Raw genomic sequence first — 19,828 nt, forward strand, 5'->3', positions numbered from 1 at the left:
TATGGATGTCAGTGGGGATGGAATTGAGCAAATAAAAGTTCTGATCCATTTCACTTGTGCCGATGGAATGGGAGTACTGGAGTTTCAGCTTTCCCTGACCTCCATTACTTGACAAAATTTCAAACTCATTTTCTCTTATTCACTGCTTTTGCTGTCTTCCAATCTATTTTTATTGTTTACACAAAAGCTCAGCCACTCACATTTTCTTATTATTCTTTGAAGTGATTTTACATTTCTTACTCTGAATGTTTGTTTCTCTGATGGTTTATTTCAACCGAACAATTCCTACGAATATAAATTTTTTATTGTTGGTACCATGCTATCATACATCCCTGAAGATGTTAAACATGAGAGAAGCAAACTATGTAGTAGGTTACCGACCATGAACTGTGACAGTAAACTTGCAGGAGGCTTTGTTCCTCTCTCTGTCATATGCTACATAGCGAATAATATGCTCCCCCTTTCCAAATTCAGAACCTGAGGGTGGTCCTCTCAGAACTATTCTGTGAAAGAACGAAAGGTTTATTATCTGTCTGTCACATCTGAGTATTTGACAAATTACTGCTGAAGAATTCTGTAAATATATATGCTCACAGCAACAAATCATAAGATGTGAATCATAGCTGCATTATCTTGCCCAGTTGCTGGAATGGTACTCGTTATCTCGGCTTAGATTTTACAGGTTCCCCCTCTTCATCCCAGCTAAACTGTTGGAAAGGGCTTGCTCATGGTTTAGATGCTTTCCCCACCACAATTTAATGCAGGGAGCAACATTAATTGCCTAAAGGAGATCCTGCATCTCTCTAGAGAATGGACAACTCTCCATCCACCTAGCACCAATCAATAATTACTGCTGGCACTACAGGTTGTCTCACCACTGGGAGAAACCCAGGTAAGTCTGCACATGGGACCTCAAAAAAGGGAGATGAGGTGTAGTGCCAGGTTGAAGAGGTTGTGGGAGATTGGACCAATGTCTCCAATGGGCCCAGAGGGCCTAGTAACTCCTGATACCAGCCAACACAGCTAAACTTTCCATATTGAGTACAGGAGTTGGGAGGTCATGTACAGGACATTGGTTTGGGCCACTGTTGGAATTTTGCGTGCAATTGTCTCCTTCCTATCGGAAGGAAGGATGTTGTGAAACTTGAGAGGGTTCAGAAAAGATTTACAAGGATGTTGCCAGGGTTGAAGGATTTGAGCTCTCGGGAGAGGCTGAAATAGGCTGGGGCTCTTTTCCCTGGAACATCAAAGGCTGAGGGATGACCTTATAGAGGTTTATAAAATCATGAGAGGCATGCATAGGATAAATAGACAAAGTCTTTTCCCTGGGGTGGAGTCGTCCAGAACTAGAGGGCATAGGTTTAGGGTGGGAAGGGAAAGATATAAAAGGGACCTAACAGCAACTTTTTCACACAAAGGGTGCTGCGTGTATGGAATGAGCTGCCAGAGGAAGTGGTGGAGGCTGGTACAATTACAACATTTAAAAGGCATCTGGATGGGTGTATGAATAGGAAGGGTTTAGAGGGATATTGGCCAAGTGCTGGCAAATGGGACTAGATTAGGTTAGGATATCTGGTTGGCATGGACGAGTTGGACAGAAGGGTCTGTTTTCATGCTGTACATCTCTATGACTATTTCCCGAATTCCTTTGGCCTCCCATCAGAATGGGTAAATGCCAACAGGGCAGATGAGCTCTTTATGTGGTGATTAATTGGCACCATAATGGCCTCAAGAAGACAAAGAGCAAGCAGATAGCTTGATGATGCTTCTGAATGTATGACTTCTGACAGGTCAGGGTACCTGGTACATGGCAAGGAGATCATCCACTGGATTTTACATGTCTTCTGCTTTCAAACTCATCAGTGAAGGAACACAGAATCAAATCTGACATATGATCAAATGCTGCAGCTGTTAGGATGAGATGCGCCACACACTGGATTATCAAATCTGGAGCCAGAATAGAATTATTCCATCCCAGAGGCAGGGAAGTACAATTGGCATCTGTACTCCAGGTCCCGAGAAAAGTAAATTGCACTGATCTTTGAAAGCTCATTACAAATATATGAACATTTAAATGAAATTTAATTTAAATATTTGTGCTGCTACAATTATAACAGTATTCAGTATTAAATGAGTTATTTAAACCATCTTTGGTGGCATGGCAATACTTAATGTAGAAAGTTATAGATCACACAACACCAGGTTATAATCCACAGTTTTATTTGGAAGTACCAGCTTTTGGAACGCTGCTACTTCATCAGCTACCTGATGAACGAGTTGGACGATAACCTGGTGCTGAGTGATTTTTTAACTTTGTCCACCCCAGTCCAATACCAGCACCTCCACATCATTGATGTGGAAACGCAAATCGAGTCTGCCTGTAATCATGGTTCCTGACCACAAGATGTCACCATGGGGCAGCCTTGGCCAGAACTAGTAAACATTTTGAATAGATAACAAAAGGAGGTAAATAATACATACACGTATGTTTCTAAAATGTAAATAATTAAGATATTATCAAATGCTCTCCCATGCATGCTTCCACCTAATTCTGCTGCAAGATTTTCCTTTCTGTGGCACTATTTTCCCAGTTGTTTACGCTTGTCACCTTGCAGAAAATCCATAGCACTTCCACTCAGAGACGTTGCTAATTCATCACTCCACAGAGATTCTAAATGGATCCAGAAAGTCACTGTTGTATATTTCTGTCAGTAACTGACCTCTACATCCTCATCTCCCTCCCTTTCCCCATCTCCAGTTCACTTTAATTCATCCTCAGTTTCTCCTATTCCCTCCCATCTCTCTCCTATACTGTCCCATCGCTTATTTGGTTCCAATTACTTCCGTTTTCCTTGATGTGGGTATCACACTAGGGTTCGTCTCTCCAAGATCAAATAGTTACAGAAATGGAGTGAAAAGCACGCGATCTAATGTTTCATACTAACTTGGTGCTGTGTTTATCGGCTACATCTTTTATACGCGGTGAGTCCCAATATACACGAGTAGTCTGCTGCCCTGGTTCAGCCACCTTCTCTCTGGACCCCGGACACTTTATCCTTGGAGGTTCATAATCTATTAAAATCAATAAATTGTCAATTAGTTTTTTTTAAATATTCCAATTGGATCCTTAAGTCCCAGCTGTCCGGAAGGCAGTGTCGTTGCTGGGGTTTGTTTTAATGAAAACAGCAGTAGTAGAGTTGCACGCCCATATGTTTACTTCCCCTGTGTGGACCTTGGTTATGAATAGTGCGTGAATACAGGGGAGAATCAGAAGTACTGTTCGCAGCTGACAAAATTGTGTACACACATTTAGAACAAAGCTTAAATGAATAGTGATCAGGTTTGTAAAGCTCAGCTGACTCTGTTTCACTAGACCCCGGACGCTTAATGTAAAGTAATTGCAACGGCTCCATCTTTATATAACAGAGAACACCAAGTGAGCACACACTATGGGTCAAGCCAGGGAACTCTGGATGTATGTGATTCAGTTAGGTTCCCTGTCCGATATTTCTAAGATACATATGTACTGGGCTGAGAAGATTAAGTCAATTTTGTTTCTTATTGTTCAATCTACGTAATCTCTAGGCCTTCTGGTGAAACCAACTTGAAGTAATTATTAAAAGGTCTCTGCTGGCTCAACAGGTTCTGTCTGGTCTTGGCAGATCCTACTTCAGCCCTGTTGAGGCAATGAGACATTCTTTCCCTTGGCCAATTTCAACCTAATTCTCAATTGAGATAGTAACATGCACATTCTAAAAGGGTACAAAAATTAGGGGAACATTTGCACTGGTTCATTAATGAATGCTAAAATTGAGGATTTTATTTTTAATTTGACGCTGATGCCAAAAAAAGACCAACAATCAAATCCCTCACCTTAACTAATGCAGGTTTGAAACCTGCTAAAACTACATAAACTGTTAGAAATTACTCTTAGCCATATTACTGAATGCTTTAATTATTCTCATATTACAATTTTAATAAAAGATTAACCATTTATTTGAAATAGCGTAACACCTGTCATAAAATAGCAGCCAAGGAATACCATGCAAATAGTTTAAGCATTCAACTGCTAACATTAGCAACAACAATTATCACTAAAGTAATACCAATGAGAAGCTCCAAATGCAAGGAACAAATACTAAAAACATACAAAATGGTTGCAGAGATTTCTATAGTGAAAATAAAACATCAGGACTGAGAAATCGCAATGGATATTTGGTATCTTTTGACATTTTTATTACAGATTTTGAACTAAAATATTTGTGTAAGGCAGAGTGTTGAGGAATATTGTCTGAAGCATAAAGGTTTGAAGATCCTAACAGAAATTAAAACCCATTTCTTTTCCTTTTTTTTAAATAAGGTGCAAGCATTTAGCAAGTACAATGCAAAATGGATTACAGTCCAATTTACCTACACAGATAGGTTCACTCCCACTCCACTGGCCATTCTCCTGGCATACTCTTGTTCTATCTCCTTCCAGTTGGTATCCTTGCTCACATATGTACTCACACTCTGAATCCACACGTGTCCCCTTTGAGCACACAAATGATCCATATGGAAATGCAGGAAGTGAATGACAACGCACCTCTGGGAAGGAAACAGTCTTCAATAATTGGATTATTAACACTCATATTGAACAGTCATAAAACATTCCAGTTAAAAACTGTACATAAATTTAACTACATACCAGGTTAGCAAATTTGAGGAGTTTCGTATCCTACTCATTCTGCTTACAGTGTCAAATCAGATGAAAACTAGTTCATATAAATGCATAACATTTATGAGCACCTCCTTGTTTGAATCAGGATTAGATGAAATAATGCCAAAAAATTCAAATCATTTTATCAACGTTTCCACGTATCAGTAATGCTATCATATAAGCTAAATAGGACCTTGGGGTAAACAAACTGGTATCAGACCTTAAGTTATTAACTTAGCAATTATACACAATTTGCTCCACAAATCCTGCTCATGGTAATCCATTTTAAAAGAGCTCAGTTGCACTTGTCAGATTATAATCAGTATAAACATTTAGGCCACTGCAGAAACATGGAACATCATCGCTCCTGTGTCAGGTGGGGCAAACCAGCCTGCAAAGGAAGGCAGAGCTTTCAGTTTCAAAGAAACTTGGAAATCTCATGGAGTACAGCCAGTATAATGCATAATCATATTTTCAAGCAAGCAACCAAGAAGCCAGAGGATTCAGGCTCCTGGTAGCATTTAGGAATAATTAAAAAAGTAGAAAAAAAATTTTCAAATACTGTGAAACAAAACCTCAAAACAGAGCGAAGCACAGCATATTAGTTAAAATATTTTGAAATACAAGACAGATTAGTTTTGTGAGCACAACACAATTGGAGGTAAAAGATAGAGATGTCAGATGGAAAGAAATAAGTGTCATTTTGATGCTGGGATTGAATGTTCCCAGTAACAGTGAGCCCATGGTGAAAATAAGGCAAGATTAGATAAATGAGATTCTCTCTGTTAAGGGAAAATATCCAACTTACCACCCAAATTTTGAATGGTGAGACTAATAGCTCATTGGTGAGTGGCAGAGAGGCTTACTTGCATGTACTTATGTCTCATTATTAACTATTCTTGCCTTGTTTACTTACAGTTCGTTATCATCGCACATCGTAGTCAGAAACTAGATGGTGACAATTCCTAACATGAAAGTCTGAGCAGATACCTGGCAGCTCCAGTTTGCCATTTGCTCATCAGAACTTCAGCGTACACTCCACGGACAGTGACTGCCTGACCACCTTTTCCATAGAGGTTGGCAACGGGAACACACTACCCTCATTATGTCATCGTGGCTCTGACTCCCTAGAAACACAGTGATCTACTTTAATGCTGCACCTTGGAGCGCACATTGCATCTTTCATTGTATACAGGCATTTTGTCACGGTTGCCAGCAGTGATCAGTGATGAGAGTGGACATGCTGCTGTACAATATTATGCTGCATCGTGTCCATTCAGCCAACTAATGATGTCTCAAAATCTTCAACAGAATACTCCTTGGTCAAGCCAGAGGTCCTGGCACAGTCACAATCAATCAAGAGCAGCATGTGATCTCCGTCCAAAGGCTTGGACGTGTTCAGTTGACCTTTCAGGGCAATCAGGGTCATGGGTTCCATATCATCATCATCCATTGAGTGGGCCATAATGGATACTGCTGGTTCAGTGCAATCAGTGAGGAAATTAGCAATACATTAGTAAGGGAACTGTTTGGAGATTGGTCAGAAGTCTAGTTAACTTATCAGTAAGGATCATCCTTACAAGTTTATCAGGGATTGGGTCATAGTCATCGAGGCATGGGAATTCGTTTGGGCTGACTATTGTCATATTTTGGCTGTGCCAATTGAGTTAAGTTTCAAAGAGGGTTTCTGTCTGTCAGGCACAGCAAAGTTTGTCACCACATCATTCCCAAACTCATCAGTAACTACTTACTGTGCCTTATGGAATTTCTTTTGTCTGATCGTAGGCTGACTCTACTGCTCATTGTATTTAGAGGAATTCAAAATCACCAGATATCCTGAAATTGACTGGCATCTGAGCTGTCCACGCCATATTTGAAAAGTCATTGTGTACCTGATGTAATTGACAGTCCTTGTTAAATCATTTTACGTGTCATTCAACAGTGTTGTAGGCCCAGCAATCTTAACTGTTTCAATGATTTTCCCTTCTTCATAAGTGGGGATATTCAGCGTCATTCCCGATTCCTCAGATACCAAAGTGCTGCACATTTATAAGCAGCAAGACCTGGATAACATTCAGGCCTGGATTGCTAAATAGCAAGCAACATTCCACACCACACATTCCACAATAACCCTCTCCAAGAAGGGAGAATCTAATCATCACCTCCTGACATTCAATGTAATGCCAAATCTGAACTCCAACTGTCAACTCCTTGGGGTGACCGTTGATCAGTACCTTAACTAAACCAAATCATATAGATACTATAATTATAGACCACAGGCTGGGAACAATGCAGCAAGTACATACAAATAAGTATGAGGAAATTCTTGACTCCCCACAGCTTGACCACCATGCTTAAAGCACAAGCCAAGAATGTAATGACAATTTTTGTGTCTGGTTGACTGCAGTTCTAACAACACAATAAGCTCAATACAATCCAGGATGAAGCACTTAATCAACACTTTATCCCCTCCTTAAATACTCACTCCTTCCATCACTGATGCAGAGTAACGGCAGTGTGTTTCATTTACAAGATGCACTGCAGAAACTCCACTAGGGTCCTTCAACAGTACCTTTCAAAACATCAACCTCCACCATCTAGAAAGACAAGCACATGGTAACACCATCACCTATAAGCTCCCCTCAAAGTCACACACCATCCAGTCTTGGAATTAGATTGAGTTTCTCTTAAAATTATGAAACTACCTTCATAATAGCATTGTGTATGTATCTACACCAGATGAACAGTTCACCATCACCTTCTTAAGGACTATTAGTGTGGAAAACAAATGCTGGATTTAAACATTACAAGAAAGAAAGTGCAAAAAAAAAATTAGAAAAAGAAACCAAGCATGAAGGAAATAAATAACAGAAACAGCCCGAGAAATTCTGCTAGCTGAACACTAACTTAATCCTACATACAATTAGTCATTAACACATTTTCATATTTACAGAAATGCGACAACCTTTCAAATCAAGTCTGGTATTACTAACCAATGGAATTGCTTGATTTGCAACATGCTTTTAAAATTCATTGATGTTCTGTGTTATGGGCCTCAGTCATAAAATAAAAATTGATCATAGTTTGAAGCTAATAAAATTGATGTTGGAGTACATGTACACCTCAAATGTCTGATATCCTCTCCAAAAAGGATGCTCATCTCATCGTGCAAGACCATGATATTGAAGGGCCAACATAGTTAATATAACGGTAGTTGAGGAGTTGTAACATCACAGTTGAAGAATTTGGAGTTTTTCGCTATGCTTTTCAGTTGTCTCCCATCAGCAGTGATAGATGTAAGCCAGTATGAAACCATTTCATTTCTTAAATGTTTTTACTGAAACATTACATTTGGCCTTATAAACAATGACAGATTAGAATTTTCTGTCATTAAGTTATTGCCTTTATCACATGGTATATTACAACTGCTCCTTCGCCACATTCACAGATCAATACAGATTGTGATAAAGTGTCACCTGTTTTCAAAGTATACGTGTAATGGCAAAATTTGTTATTACCAATACAAATAAAAGTAACACAAAAACATTTTCTCCACTGTCGTGGAGTTTATATTCTCCAATTTTTCCTTAAGTCATTGAATTGCTCCTGGAACATATTCACACTGTCTGACCGCAGTGAATGGCCTCTATTGTTCAGCTATACTGGAGTGCGCACTGAGGAGGTTTCAAATTGCAGTTTTGAGAATCATCCAAAGATTTTGCAATAATGTGCAAATCAAATTATATTTTTTGTCTCATTTTGTAAGACAATGAACAAAAGGAAAGAAGAAACATTGAGAAATATTCTAAGTAATACAAGTCAAAGATCATGATGTGCAAGAGGCAAATGGTGGTAAGTTTCAACTGCAACAAAATGATATAGGCAAGACCAAGGGCAAACTGCATTGAAAACTTATACCAGTTAAAAGATGGCCAGATGTAAATTTATTACTTACTGTAACTAATGTGAAAGAACAGTTTTCATAAACAGAATGAACATATAAAATGTGTGCAAATAAAGTCTGAACATTCCCAGACTTGCAAATGTTTTGGGAAATTTTTCTCTTGTGTGCAGTGACAATATTTGCCCATTATAAAAATAGAACCACAAAATGTTTTCATGGTAATAGAATCAGGCCATTTAGCCCCTAGCGCCTGCTCAATTACAGCAAGGAATTATATCCATGATTTTTTTTACTTGACTAACCCAAAATTATTCACTATGTCACACTCCTCATACAGCTCTGTTGGATTGTTTCAATTAATGGTCCAGTTACCCCTTGATTGAAACAAATAGTGGTCTCTGCCTGCATGACTCCACATGGAAAAGCATTCTGTGCTCTAACAACTCAATGTAAAATCTGAAATTTTGCTCAGAACTGTATTTTTCCATTTCCACACAGCAATTTAATTGTCACCCAACCAATTTGTTGTACATTTTTAGCATTTTATTTATACTCTGCACTTTTGTTCATACAATCTAAATTGATAGAGGCCTTCCTTATGGCTTTACAGACAGCGGAAAAGCAACCAGCAAGCATAAGTTAATTAACACCAGATTCTTGCTTCTCTCCATTGTCCACAGTTCTGAAGGAATTTAATGAAACTGGGTATGATTCCAAAGCAGCTGGTCACTGTCCACTACCTCATCCAACATGTACTTTCAACTGCGGGTACTCCCAGGAGAAGATCAACAGATCATTCAGCTTAGGTAACATAGCTGGGTCTGATTTTTCCCTCACCAAGCATTCACAAAGGCACATTTTACAGCAAATTTACTCACAAATGATCTTGATGATAACTCAGCTTTAAGGCAACTACATTTTCCATGGACCCACCTTTGCATCTGCTCATACCAGACCAGTACCTGGTCACCGTACATTCAACATGCCTTCGACCTAGCAACCGGTATCCTCTGTCACAAAGTATTCGACAACGCGTTCCGAGTGTGCTTCTGTAGTTTGCACCCCTTGGTGAATGACATTCTGTGTCACCATTTTCTATGCTCAACGGGTAACACCATCTTGGCTCTGAAAAAAAAAGATATGTTTAGGGTCAGTAGAGCTGGATATTGAGATTTCCTTACCCCAATTCTCTGGGAGGTATCAATTCAAGTTCGCGAACATTTTCAAGAACATTAGTATCTCGCGATGCCTCACCAAGTAGTCATTCAGGGCTGAAGCTGTTCTCACTTGACTTCCACAAAGCATGGAAGGCTGCAAACAGAAATGGAATGCTGGTTGGGAGCTTTTGTATTTTGATATTATTCCCGCAGAAAAACCAGGACAGATGATAGCATTGTCCATCTGCTGGCATCAAAGCTGTTTGGCTTAATAACATAGGACAACCAGCTGGCATTCAGTGCCGACAACTGGGCGAACCGCATTCTACACATTTCAATTCAAACCCAGTAAAATGTACAAGAATGTTTCTGATTATAATGTCTGAAAGAACCAATTTCTTTTCCATTTCTCCTCCAGTTCAAGCTCCTTGACATGATCCATTTTTCTAGTTTAAAGCTTTTCTACTGACCTGACCAAGATAGAATGCTGATGAGAAGTACAACATTAGATAAAGGAATAACTCGCTGGTTACTGCAGTCAGTGACAAAGTCAAGCACTTACAGCAAGTATTTCTTTCCTCAATCAACTTGCTACCCTCTCTCTGGAAGATGCTTGCTAAGATGAGATTTTGAAGTGGTTTTGTCCTCCAGTAAGTCATTCATATCACCATTCACTATGTGAGCCAATATAACCAATATAACAGGCGTCAGCAAATCAATTAAATACCAGAGGGTAGAACAGCAGCCTCATTGAATGTCAATGCACGTATTCTTTCTCCGAGGGAGCAGAGGGAGTGTTGAACTTGGAACTGTTAAGTTGAAGAAAATTGATACTTTTTTTACCGCTTCTTTGAAGCCCAGGAAGCAATTCCAGTGCACATGTGGCCATTAAAGCTGAAACATTCCACCTGAGCAAAAACGTATATTACATAGAATCATATAAAATGAGTGTATGAATAGGCCATCTGGCTCGTTGAACCTACTCTGCCTTTCAATAGGGCCATGGCTGATCCTCCATCTCTGCACCACACTCACCCAATACTCTTGATGCCTTCAGTGTCTAGAAATCTATCTACTTATTTCCTAAATATTCTGTGACTTGGGCTCCACAGTCTTATGTGAATAGCACAGGTTCACCACCTTAAGCGAAGAAGTTTATCTTCATCTTAATCGGAAATAGCCTACTCTGTATCCTGAGACTGTGACCTCTCGTTCCAGACATTTTAGCTTGGTGTAACAAGATCCTTGAATCTAGTCGGTTCACTCCTGGCAGAATTTTCAATCTCGTTTCAATAAGAATGCTGGTCTGATGGACCCAATCTCTCCTCATACAACAAGCCTGTCATTATAGGAATTAGTTGAGATTCTTTCTTAGGGAAGGAGACCAAAACTGCAAACTATACTCCAGATGTCACCTCACAGCTGCAGCAAGATATCCTCATTCTTGTACTCACACCATCTTGCAATGAAGGCTAACATGCTGTTTGCCTTTTTAACTGCTTGAATCCAAGCATGCAGGTGCAGCAATGACTGACGTAAAGACACCTTGGACCTCAACATTTCCCTAATCTATTATTATAGAAGTAATAATTGGCTTTTCTGTTTTTTATACCAAAGTGGATAATCAACACTTATCCATGTTTTACTGAATTTACCATGTTATTTCCTGTTCTTTCAACTCCTCAGATAATGACATTTCCCATGGGCAAATGCAGTAAGACCTGGACAATATCCAGGCTTGGGCTGACAAGTGGCAAATAATATTCACACAACACAAATGCCAGACTATGATCATCTCAACAAGAGAGAATCTAAACATCATCCGTTGACATAAAGTGTCATTACCAACACTGAATTCTCCACTATCAACATTCTTATGGTTACCACAGAAATCATATAAAACAGAATTCCGAGTGACTCAGTGGCTAGAAGGCCAGAAACTAGGAACCCTGCAATTGGTAACTCATCTCCCGACTCACCAAGGCCTGCCAGCATTTGCAAAGCGCAAGTCAGAAAGGTGATGGAATATTCCCCACTTGTCTGCATGAGTGCAGCTCCAAAAACACTCAAGAAGCTTGACACCATCCAGACAAAGCAGCCTGCTTGATTGGTACCAGGTCCACAAGCATCCACCTCTCTCCGCCACCAATGCTCAGTAGCAGCAGTGTGTCCCATCTGCCATATACACTACAGAAATTCAGCAAGGCTCACTGGAAAGCAGCTTCCAAACCCATGACCACTTTCATCTAGAAGGACAAGAGCCACAGATACAAAAGAACACTGCCACATTCAAGTACACCTCCAAGCCACTCACCATCCTAACTTGGGAATATATCATCATTCCTTCAGTGTCAATGGGTCAAAATCCTGGAATTTTCTCTTTAATGGCATTGTTGGGCTACCAACAGCACATGGACAGCAAAAGGTTCAAGAACCAGCTCATCATCATCTTCTCAAGGGCATCCATGGACTGAAAATAAATGCTGACCTAGCCAGCACCATCCACATTCCACGAGTAAACTAAAAAGACTGTGTAAATTGCCTTCAAGCCTCTTTTCATCCTCTTCACCATTCACAATCCAACTTAGCTTTGTATTGCTGGCGAACTCTGAATTAGTGCATTTGATTTTTTCAGCCAGATCATTGATACATATTGTGAAAAGCTGAGGACTCTGCCATATCCCACTAGACAGCATTTTCCACTCAAAAAGGACATTTTTATTCCCACTTGTTTTTGCACATGCTAATCAGTTCTCCATCCATGCCACTACATTACCCACAACCCTATGTGCTTTGAATTTGGACACTAAGAACTCTTCTATTGTACCTAGAAATCCCCAAACTCAATTTGAGGATTTTTTGAAATATGAATGTAACTATTAGGAAAGCAAATTTTGCTTTCTATATATTTACATCATTGTGTTTCCACAACACTGCTAGTTAGAAGACTATTAAATACTAAGAAATATGGATGACATTTTTACTAAAACAATTATGCTATCCAGAGGTACTCAAAAATACCATCATGAGCTACAACTGCTTTATAAATGCATTTGGATTTTTGTCTCCATCAGTGACCAAAAGTTCATTCCAAGCATTGATCATTCTCCATATGAACTTACTGATATTAGCGCAAAAGTGGTATTTTAATAGATGTATTTTGATGAAAGATATTTATAATACTGAAGCCATTGCATGTGTGTAGTGTCTTTTGCAGTTATTCAAGATCAATTTTGTGGTCAGAAGCTCAGGTATTTAAAAGCTAGAGGCCCCCTTTGGAAACCTAATCTAGCATTATTATAATCATGTAAAATAAAGACTATATTAAGCTGAAGAACGTGCACTGATATAAAACATATGCTGTAGTTTGGCACTAATATAAACACTCCTGATCAAAGTACATTTGCCTAATTTACTTTAGGCAAGTACATTCGTAAAAGCAGTTTTGCAGGACTGGAGTCTCAATGCCATCTAACATGTACACTGACAGGCTTCAGCGAGGCAGCATTATATCCACGACACTCAGCACTAGTCCTATAAAGTTGCCAATGTTACATCCCATTTGCAGAGTTCAAACTTAAATAGAAACCTGAAGGAAAGGAGCAGCTGCAATGATCATGCACAAATTCAAACTTCTGGCATTCTCTTTGCAACTGAAGAAAATCCACTGAAATTTGAATACATCAAATATTTCATCCATACCACATCAAACTAATTTAAAAGAATTTAATTAAATATATTTTTTGAAGGCACAAAGTTCTGCTGCATCTTTCTCAAATGTTCTTTTGTTTACTGTTTCTAGCAAATATTAAAAGCATTTTTTTTAAGTCGGTAATTATTATTATTTGCATTATTTTAAATAGAATAGAAGAAAGGTTAGAGAATAGGCTAAAGGTGTGCTTTCCACTATATCTGTCTGCAACATGTAGCAATTAATGGGAGGTGGCATAGTGCTAGTGTTCTTACTCTCATAATCCAGATACCCAAGTTCTAGGGACACAGGTTCAAATCTTATCATGGTAAATGGTAAAATGCAAAATTCAACTCATTAGTAAATTTGGAATTATAACCTAGTTTTATGTTCACCTTTACTGAAACTATTAACTTCCATAAAAACATATCCACTTCTTGAATATCATGTATATTGGATAATCTGAGTAACTTGCACCTACAATTGAAAGTACACGCAATATTTTCCATGAAATGGGGAAATGCTTGGAGAAAGCTATTTTACTTCATGTACTAGCTGGCTTATGACCTCAACCTCTAGACTCAGAGATGTACAGCATGGAAACAGATATGGCAGCCATTAGACATATAACACTCAAAATACAATGATCTATTAATGGCTAACCTTCCTTCACATATTCGCAGGATTCACCTAAAATAAATGCAAGAGCATAGATTTAAGATTTCATGAATGGAACTGTCACAATATTGCAATTAATATTAAAACAACTTTATTTGATTGTGTTGTTGGAAAGTCTGTGATAATATTACAGATCTGTCTCTATAAATAAGAAATTTACCTTTGTAATCCACATAGTAGCTGCTTCCTGTATATTGAACACTGTAATCAACATCATGGCTCTCAACATAAGAATATCCAGACCCTGAAAAAACAAAGAAGAACAATGTGATAGATATGTTGGTTTGTCTCATTTTTCTGTTAATTCTTTTGTGTTTGACTTTCCACCATATTTATTCCAGCAGTATGTTTCCAGTTATATCTATTGATTTGAAAAGAAAATGCAAGTTCCCTTTCTGGTCTTACTGGCTCCAGAGTAGGAAAAGGGAATGAATGCTTAGAATTGACTCAATTCATGGAATATTCTGTAAAATGACAAATAGATCTGCAGTGCACCAATTGATGAGCAACCAGCCAACCTGCCATCATTGTATTTCTGAAGCCAGCGTGTGCAGGCTGGTCACTGAGAACAGGTATAGAAGGAATGGCTAGCATCCATGAGTATGTAACACTGTCACACTGAGGTGAACGGAACTGAAGCAGCATTAAGTTTCTCAAATGTTCTATACAACTCAACTGAGCTAGTTAGACTCAAACGGAATATCTACATATGCCTGAAATATGCAGATGGCTTCCATGTTGCAAAGCATCCCAATTATCCAAAAAAGGGCCTTTAAAAAAGCAAAAACAGATTAACATTGCAATTTTTAATGCTTTACACCCACTGAAGCACTTTTGAAGGACAGTCACTGTCGTAATTTACAAAATGCGACAGTCAATGCTTGCACAATAAACTTCCAAAATGCCTCAGTCAAATAATGGTACCTCTGCCAGTGCAACACTCTCTCAGTACTGTACTGGAGTGTGAGACTTAATATTTATGTGCAATACCTAGAGTGGAACTTATTCATGGAACCACAATAGAAACCAATATAATTACAAGGGCAGCACAGTGTCTCAGTGGTGAGCACTGTTGCCTCACAGTGCCAGGCACCCGAGTTCGGTTCCACCCTCAGGTGACAGTCTGTGTGGAGTTTGCACATTCTCCCTGTGTCTGTGTGGGATTCCTCCTGAAGTCCAAAAATGTGCAAGCTAGGTGAATTGGCCATGCGGAGTTGCCCATAGTGTTAGATGAATTAGTCAGGGGTAGATATAGGGCAATGGGTCTGGGTGGGTTACTCTTTGGAGGGTCAGTGTTGATTTGTTGAGCCAAATGGCCTGTTTCTATACTGTAGGGCATCTAATTTATATTTTGAGGGGAGAATTTCACAACATACATATATATAGTTTGTAAAGTCCAAATTTTCCATCCTTCAGTATTTTTGACTGCAGACTGAAATGAGGAAAAGAACTGGCTGAAAAGCCAAGTATTATTGAAGGATCAATGCACTTATTAAAATCAAATAGCCTGGCACTCAGTTTGAGTACTATTTACTCAGCTGCTTGTTCAAGCAGTAGTGGAAGCCTCATTACAGATTAGCTAGAGATTCAGGTGACAAGTAGCACTGCGGACTAGTGACCAGATATCAATGGAAAAGCCCCCCTGCCTGCCAACAACGAGTGATTGACTCCTAGCCAGCTGAACAATTTGTGGGTGTAAATGTTTAGGCAGAAGACTGGAAGGAGTTCTGTTTCTGCTCTGCAATAATAAATATCTCAAGCCTTAAGATAGCTCGTGAGTTTTGATTGATGTTGGAGACCTTTATAACTGTGAGCCAGTCACTCTATACCTCTTGCACACAAGCAAAAGTACCTGAAGATGATGACTGAGAAGCAGTGAACTGATCAGGAAAGGTTTATCTCTGGACCTTCTAGACAGAGACCTCAGAATTGTTTTCCCAGTTTTTTTTTACTACACTGATTGCTGGGATGGCAGGAACCAACATAGATAGGTTATAACTATATTCACTGTAGTTTAGGAGAATTAGAGAAGTCTCACAGAAACCTATAAAATTCTAAAAGGACTAGATACAGTAAATGCAGAAAGGATGTTTCTGATGACAGGGTGTCCAGAACCAGGGTTACAGTCTAATGATATGAGGTAGGCCATTTAGAACAGAGATGAGGAAACATTTCTTCACCTACAGAGTGATGAGCCTGTGGGATTCTCTGGTTGTAACCAAAACATTCAATGTTTTCAAGAAGGAGTAGATACAGTTCTTAGGGCTAAACAGATCAAAGAGTATGGAGAGAAAGTTGGAACAGGCCATTGAGTTAGACGATCAGCCATAATGGATATTGCATGGTGGAGTAGGGCCAAATTGTCTGTTCTGTTCTGATCTTATGTTTCCCTCCTCTGACAACAGATATGCTTTTATACTTGTCTGTATATCTATAAACATTCTAAGTAGATTAGAGCTTTAGTTAGTAGAATTAAATATCAATGTTTTAGTTGTTTATCTGTAGTCAGAATCTATTTTATTGCAATAAATATCTATTCTTGTTTTGCATAGATACCTAGCTTGTGCTTTATGTCAACCTGGGTCTAAAAGACAGCTAAATTGGGGAATTCGACATACTATTAAAAATCTTTAACTTTTGTGCCAATTCCTGGAAAAGATGGGCTTAATTTTCAGTGACCTATTCCAATGAGGCGTAACAAGTTATTTGGAAAACAAATCCAACTGGGAATGTCCACAAGACTGTCAAGAAAGCTCAGCAGTTAAATAACCAGATTGAATGTTCTATTACCCCTTCCACAGCCACAGGGAGAAAACAAGCACTGGCATCACTAGCAGTGACTTTGATCCCTAGCATCATGGCAGTAGCAACCTTTTATTTACTTGACAACATTACTACCAATTCTTAAGTTAGTCAGCAACATTAATGTAGAGAGGTTACTGAAGCAAAACATTTTTGAAAAAAGTATAGTTCTTTTGTGCATTCCAAATAACATTCTTAGCAAACATACTAGAGGCAAATTCTAATCCTTTTGCCCTTAATGGGACAACAATTCTTGGCAGATGTAGGTCTTTTCTATCAACTGTACCATAAATATGAATAATGTAACATGCTTGGAATAGAGTGCATTGTAGAAAATGTGGATCTATGCATTTGTCATCAAAATAAGTGTTTTTCATTGCATAACGTAAAAAGTTTAGAATGCCTCATTTTATTCTTCTGCATCCAAGCTTCCATATCATACACGAGGGTCCATCTAGCCTGGAGATTGGCAAGGCAACAAATCCAAAAGGGACACAATAGCACAAGGAGTCATGTCTCCTACTATTAAATCAAATGAAGAGGGTAAATACAGAAAGGGTTTTTGAGGACCAGATTTCAAATTCAATTCATTTCATTAACCTATAGTAAACTTTAAATTTCCATTAAGGTTGAACCTACACTAAAATATCTGACACCAATCACTGAAGGCAAGGTTCTTCTTTGTTAAAACTGAAAACAAATTTTTTTGAAAATGTTTATTACAATTAATACACCCAAAAAAACATCCACCTCCACATTCCCTCACTATGTCTCAATGAATTTTTCAAAGACATCAGTAATCCTGTGGCTGAGGTTGAAAGTGGATTGGAGGGGTAAGTGGCAGATCTAGGAATTGTAGGTTACTGGGTGGCAGCAGGCCAGCCCAAAAAGCCATCAGCCCAATTAGAGAGCTGATAGATCAGCAGTCCCACTCCATGTCGTCGGCAGTGCTTGGACTGCACCGAGAGGAAGAGGGGCATCGATGGGCATGCATCCTCAAAGTAAGATGGAACCTTGGAGTGCGAAGTCTACTTAGGCAGGCTCCTGCAAGTGGGAAGGTTTCACCGAGGACAAATAATGGCACATAGCCTCCTTACATAGTGGAGAGTGCCCACAATTGGTGAAATGTCAGAGGGGGGAGAAAGGTCCTTAGTTAGCTGCCCAATACCATTCCATGCCATTATGCCAACGTCCATGCCTTCAAGCCCATGTCCAAAGGCCCTGTAAATCACTGGACCTGCAATCCTTCTTCTATGGATCATAAATCTCATTCATACTGGGTCTCCAGTATAGACATCATTGATCAGTGGCGATATGACAAGCAGCATGGTCACCAAACTTCAGTTGTTCAATTTTATAATGCAAAAGTTTTCTCCCCTAAGTCAGTAGCCCTGTAGTCCTTGAAGGTCTAATTTTAATTCCGGATTTCAGCTGGGATCATGGTAAGTTTACTACAATTAAGTTCGGCATCTTGGATTTGGTGATTAGCTGATTCACAAGACTCAGGCCCCTGCTGGAAAAGTGTATATATAAACATTAGGAAAACACAGAATTAAATTTGATTATGATGCTTCCTGCAGGTCAATAGCCAAACCAAAGTTAATTTTTACATTAAATATGGCCATTGGGGTAAGGCAAGAGAGGGGAAAATCATTGCCTCTGCAGCATTCCACAGCAGGGAGTCATAACCACAGGAAGTATAAAGGGGAAGTTTGGGGTGGAGGAGAATTAAATGAGAAAAACTGTCTAAGAACTGGAAAAAGCTTTGAGCTCAACAAGCATGTTCACAATTAGTACCTCTCACATCTTGCAATTTCAACTTTATCTGCAAAAGGTATCTAAAAGTTATTTACATCACTTAGGGCAACTGCTGCAATAATCTTAACTGGGAACTCATTCCACAACTTTACCATCCTTTCCACGAAAAATGTCACCAACTTCCCTTCCCTCTGCCAACTTCTTAATTTAAAGCCAATACCTGAATAGTTGAGCCCCTTCTCACAATAATTAAACTGACTCTTAAGTTTACAGGAATATTTCATAACATAGAAAATGTCAAGCAACTTGGTTGTAAATTCTCAGCGGAAGAATCTGCAAACAGTCATGAAACCAACATGTTGGTGAATGATACTTTCTGAATTTTCGGCTAGGTGAGTGACAGACTTTGTGAATATGAAAAAATTATTCTACAAAGTTTCAAATCATCCAACTTAATCATTTAGTAAAGATAGATACATTTTCAAATAGGAACAATGGCAGGGGAGGGGGGGGGGGGGGGGGAATTTTAATTCTGATTAAATTTCAAGCTTTGATAACTCTCTCCTGTCCACCAGTGGAAGAACTTTAGCAGTTGCTGGAACTCTCTTCTTAATGGCATTGTGGATACACCAGACCAAGTGGATTGGTTCAAAAAGGCAGCTCACCCCCACATCCCATATAAGCAAATACAAAAATTAATGTCATTAATAGACATAGAGCATCACTGAGGCCCCAGCACAGACGTTTACAGATCCATCAGTAGTCACATTGGGGCAGAGTCCCTGTCCATTATTCCTAATCTGCCTTCGGTTGGAAAATGGAAATATAAAACAGGAAAAACTGAAGATACACCCCCAATATGCATGATATCAGGAAAGTTTAATGCTTCTGAGGTGTCTTTCAATTTGCAGTGACCATCGGTCAGATAAATGACCCAAATTTCTAACGTTATGTTCCTAGCTTTTCTCACCCTCTAAGTACAGGGCAGCAGTTACTGATTTTTATTGTTTCATTGGGTCCATTTCAACCACTGCAGGTAATGGAATGTTTCAGATGTGCTAGGTCATGCCCTCTCAGAGTGAAATACATCATTATATTCAATAATGAAAGAGGGATGTCAGAACTCTTGTTTAATGAGC

At 39.0% G+C, this 19,828-nt stretch overlaps 1 protein-coding gene across 1 annotated transcript in view; it reads right to left on the bottom strand.

Moving 5' to 3' along the window:
- srpx2 (sushi-repeat containing protein X-linked 2) overlaps nucleotides 1-19,828 on the bottom strand; it is a 70,495-nt gene that overhangs the window by 16,639 nt on the left and 34,028 nt on the right. The window contains exons 3-7 of the mRNA XM_072595060.1: nucleotides 14,290-14,373; nucleotides 9,537-9,728; nucleotides 4,411-4,587; nucleotides 2,946-3,072; nucleotides 382-503 (exon numbers count right to left, since the gene is read on the bottom strand). Of these exons, the coding sequence (XP_072451161.1) occupies nucleotides 382-503; nucleotides 2,946-3,072; nucleotides 4,411-4,587; nucleotides 9,537-9,728; nucleotides 14,290-14,373 (702 nt within the window). The remainder of the gene's footprint in view (nucleotides 1-381; nucleotides 504-2,945; nucleotides 3,073-4,410; nucleotides 4,588-9,536; nucleotides 9,729-14,289; nucleotides 14,374-19,828) is intronic.

This window comes from Chiloscyllium punctatum, chromosome 25 (assembly GCF_047496795.1).
Source record: "Chiloscyllium punctatum isolate Juve2018m chromosome 25, sChiPun1.3, whole genome shotgun sequence".
Lineage (NCBI taxonomy): Eukaryota > Metazoa > Chordata > Chondrichthyes > Orectolobiformes > Hemiscylliidae > Chiloscyllium > Chiloscyllium punctatum.